Source organism: Buceros rhinoceros, unplaced genomic scaffold (assembly GCF_000710305.1).
Source record: "Buceros rhinoceros silvestris isolate BGI_N320 unplaced genomic scaffold, ASM71030v1 scaffold25356, whole genome shotgun sequence".
NCBI lineage: Eukaryota > Metazoa > Chordata > Aves > Bucerotiformes > Bucerotidae > Buceros > Buceros rhinoceros.
The window spans coordinates 11,575-14,706 of NW_010416305.1; the positions used below are offsets into that span (position 1 = coordinate 11,575).

Genomic DNA, 3,132 nt, shown 5'->3' on the forward strand with positions numbered 1-3,132 from the left:
TGGGGAAGAGGCTGAGGTTGATGGGGTTGCCGTCGAGGCGGATGTCCTCCAGCGCCCTGCGAATCTGGTTGTGGTCTCCGCTGTCACAGAACGTGTCCTCATGCATGGTCTGGATGTTGTTGTTCTGGCCAGCGAGGCAAAGGGCAAAATCAGATTCAAAGGGATGGGGAGGAGGAAGAGGAGGAGGAGGAGAATGAGGAGGAGGGGGAGGTGGTGGGCTCTGCTGGGTGCAGACAAGCCTGGGTCCAGGCTCAGCCCACCTGGAGGTGCAGGGAGCGCAGGCTCTCAGGCAGGGGTGCCGGGATATGGTCCAGCTGGTTATCAGACAGATGGAGAAACTGCAGCTGCTTCAGGTCCTGCGGGAAGAGGGCAGAGATGAACTGGCCTGCTCCCAGTCCCACTCCGGCCCTCTGCACCATCCCCCTGACCCCTTGGCATGGCAGGTTTGGGCTAAAACCAGCCTGGATTCACCCACTGGACGGGCAGTCCCAGCACCCACCCGGAAAGCTTCGGGCCGGAGGCCGGTGCTGGGGATCCTGTTGAGACGGGCATCCAGCCGGACGATGCTGCGGGGCAGCTCGGGCAGCGCTGTCAGCCTGTTCTCAGGCAGGATGAGCTCCTGCAGGCTGGGGAGCAGGCGGAAGGCGTCCGCATCTGCCCAGGAGATGAAATTGCTGGTCAGGTCTATTCGCTTCAGCTTCTCTGGAGGGAGAGGAGGGAGGAGATGAACAGGACCCACGCTTGTTCCCCTTGTGCCCCATTGCCTGGCCCTCCCCTTGTCTCAACGTACTCAGCCCGGTGAAATCGCTGGCCCGGATCGCACCGATGCGGTTGAAGCGGGCGTAGAGGTAGGTGGTCTCTGGTGGCAGCAGCGGGATGTGCTCCAGGTTGGCGTCGTCACAGTAGACAGAGGTGCCGATGCACAGGCAGAGCAGGCAGCTGGGCAGGCCTGGGGGTGAGGAGGCAGCCCTTGCCCGGACCGCACCGATGCGGTTGAAGCGGGCGTAGAGGTAGGTGGTCTCTGGTGGCAGCAGCGGGATGTGCTCCAGGTTGGCGTCGTCACAGTAGACAGAGGTGCCGATGCACAGGCAGAGCAGGCAGCTGGGCAGGCCTGGGGGTGAGGAGGCAGCCCTTGGCATGGCACGGCATGGCACGGCCCCTCCACCCCCCACAAAGCACCCAGCATGCTGGGAGATGGGAGCACATGCCCCCCCTTGCCCACACCGTGGGTACATGAAGTCTTTAGCCCCTGGAGCTGTGACAGCCCCAGCACCTTCCTCAGCCCAACAGCCGGGGGCATCTCATCAAGGGAAGGGCCAGCAACTCCCAGCCAAAAGAGCTGCTCGTAAATGAAATTGCTCAGGGCCAAACACCTCCACAGGAGAGGGGAGGGGGTGAGGTTGCCAAGCTCAGCAGCTGTTCACACCCAGGGCTCACTCAGCCCCTTCAGGTTTTAAACAGAAGGGAACGGAACAAAAGAAAACAGTTTTGCATGGAGTAAAACACCTGCCTGGGCTGGGTGAGGGTCCTGCAAGCCGGGCAGGGGTGGCAGGAGGGGTCGAGCCATATCCCCACTACGCGCGTGCTCCCTCTCCTCTCCCCCAGCACCAGCAAGACTCCGCATCCATTAGTGGAGGAGTTCAAAGCATCAAGGCAACAATTTCCCTTTGCCTCCTACTTAATTTGTCCCAGTCCAGAGTGACAGAAAATGAATAAAGATATTTATCCCTCGCTACAGGATTTTAATTGTCACTAATCTAATTGCTACTCTGTCCGACTGTCGCAATGCCTCTGCTCATTAAAATGTTGCTGCTTTGCTGGAGCTCTTGTTTCCCAGAAACGTCTCGCTGCAGCCCTCCTGCCTGCTGTGTGTGAAAAGACACCACCCCAGCACCCCGGGCAGAGCAAATAACTGCTGCTGGCTGCTGGTGGCAAAAGGGTTTGCTCCCTTTTCTCCAGAGCACCAGCCCTGTCACCCCTGGGATGTGTGGCTGCATCCCATGCAAACCACATCCCAGTGGCTGCACCTTCATGCTGCACCCAGGGGTCTGCACTCACCCTGCACAGGGATGGGTGCTGGACGGACGGGGCTGGCGGTGGTCGGGGGCTGCAGCTTCGGGGTTTCAGCCACAATGCCCAGGTTTGGGAGAGCCACGGGGTCCTTGGGACGAGGTGCCAAGGTACCAACCTCGATCTGCAAACACAGCCTGGGCGTGAGGGCTGGGGTGGCCGAGAGAGTGATCTCGCTCCCCACCAGCACACGAGACACTGGTCAAGGGGTCAAGGGCACTGGGTGGCTCTTACTGGAAAGCCAGCTCCTCCTTGCACAGCTCTCCTAGCTCAGGGTTTCAGAACCTGCCCTCCTTGCTTGCCCAGAGGCATGCAGAAAGCCTCACGTTCTGGCAGCGCCGCTCTGGCCAGGCACCGGCAGGGGACAAAGACACTGGAGGAGGCTGGGGTCAGGTAAAGCCTTTCCCAGCACCAGCAAGAGTGGTGGAAGAGCCACCAGGTTCGTAGGCTTGTGCGAGAGGCTGGTTCTCCAGCGTGCCCCATCCATCCCCTGGACCAAGCCCCTTTCTCAGGATGTGCCCAGGGAGGACCCTCCCTCATGCTGGGTGCTCTCCTGCATCCCCCTCACCTTTGGAGCAAGGTCACCATAGTCGTAGAGCTCCTCATAGTTGCTCAGGTCAAGGATGTCACCGTAGTTGTCCAGCGTCAGGTCGTAGTTGTCCAGGTCCAGGTTTTCATAGAGAGCAAAATCAGCTTTTAGCTTCTCCACCTTCCTCCTCTCCTTGGCCGGGACAGCCCAAGCTGTTCCCAGACACAGGCTGACGATGCCCAGCCAGGTCAGGGTCCACATCCTGCACCTGGATAGGGTCACCTTTCTGAGGGCAGCGCTAGGAACCACAGTCCTGAGGGGCACAGGGCTCCAACAGGACCAGTAACGCGGGTCAGAATGGAGCCAGGTCCCTGCAGTGGTTGCAAAGCAGTGAAAGCAAAGCGGGGTGGGAAGGCAGGACCAGCACTTTGGCTGCAGCCAACCCCACTCTGCAGCCGTGGTGGGGACTGTGGCCACCGCGGGGGACAAACCTCCTCCACCCCCAGCTCCGGGATCATTATGCCGTCCCTTTT

The 3,132-nt window shown here is 60.4% G+C and overlaps 1 protein-coding gene across 1 annotated transcript in view; it reads right to left on the reverse strand.

Moving 5' to 3' along the window:
- The window catches only part of OPTC (opticin), a 3,025-nt gene extending 165 nt beyond the window's left edge, over positions 1–2,860 (reverse strand). The window contains exons 1-6 of the mRNA XM_010137764.1: positions 2,639–2,860; positions 2,059–2,194; positions 791–949; positions 500–702; positions 261–356; positions 7–124 (exon numbers count right to left, since the gene is read on the reverse strand). Of these exons, the coding sequence (XP_010136066.1) occupies positions 7–124; positions 261–356; positions 500–702; positions 791–949; positions 2,059–2,194; positions 2,639–2,860 (934 nt within the window). The remainder of the gene's footprint in view (positions 1–6; positions 125–260; positions 357–499; positions 703–790; positions 950–2,058; positions 2,195–2,638) is intronic.
- Between the last annotated feature and the right edge of the window lie 272 nt (positions 2,861–3,132).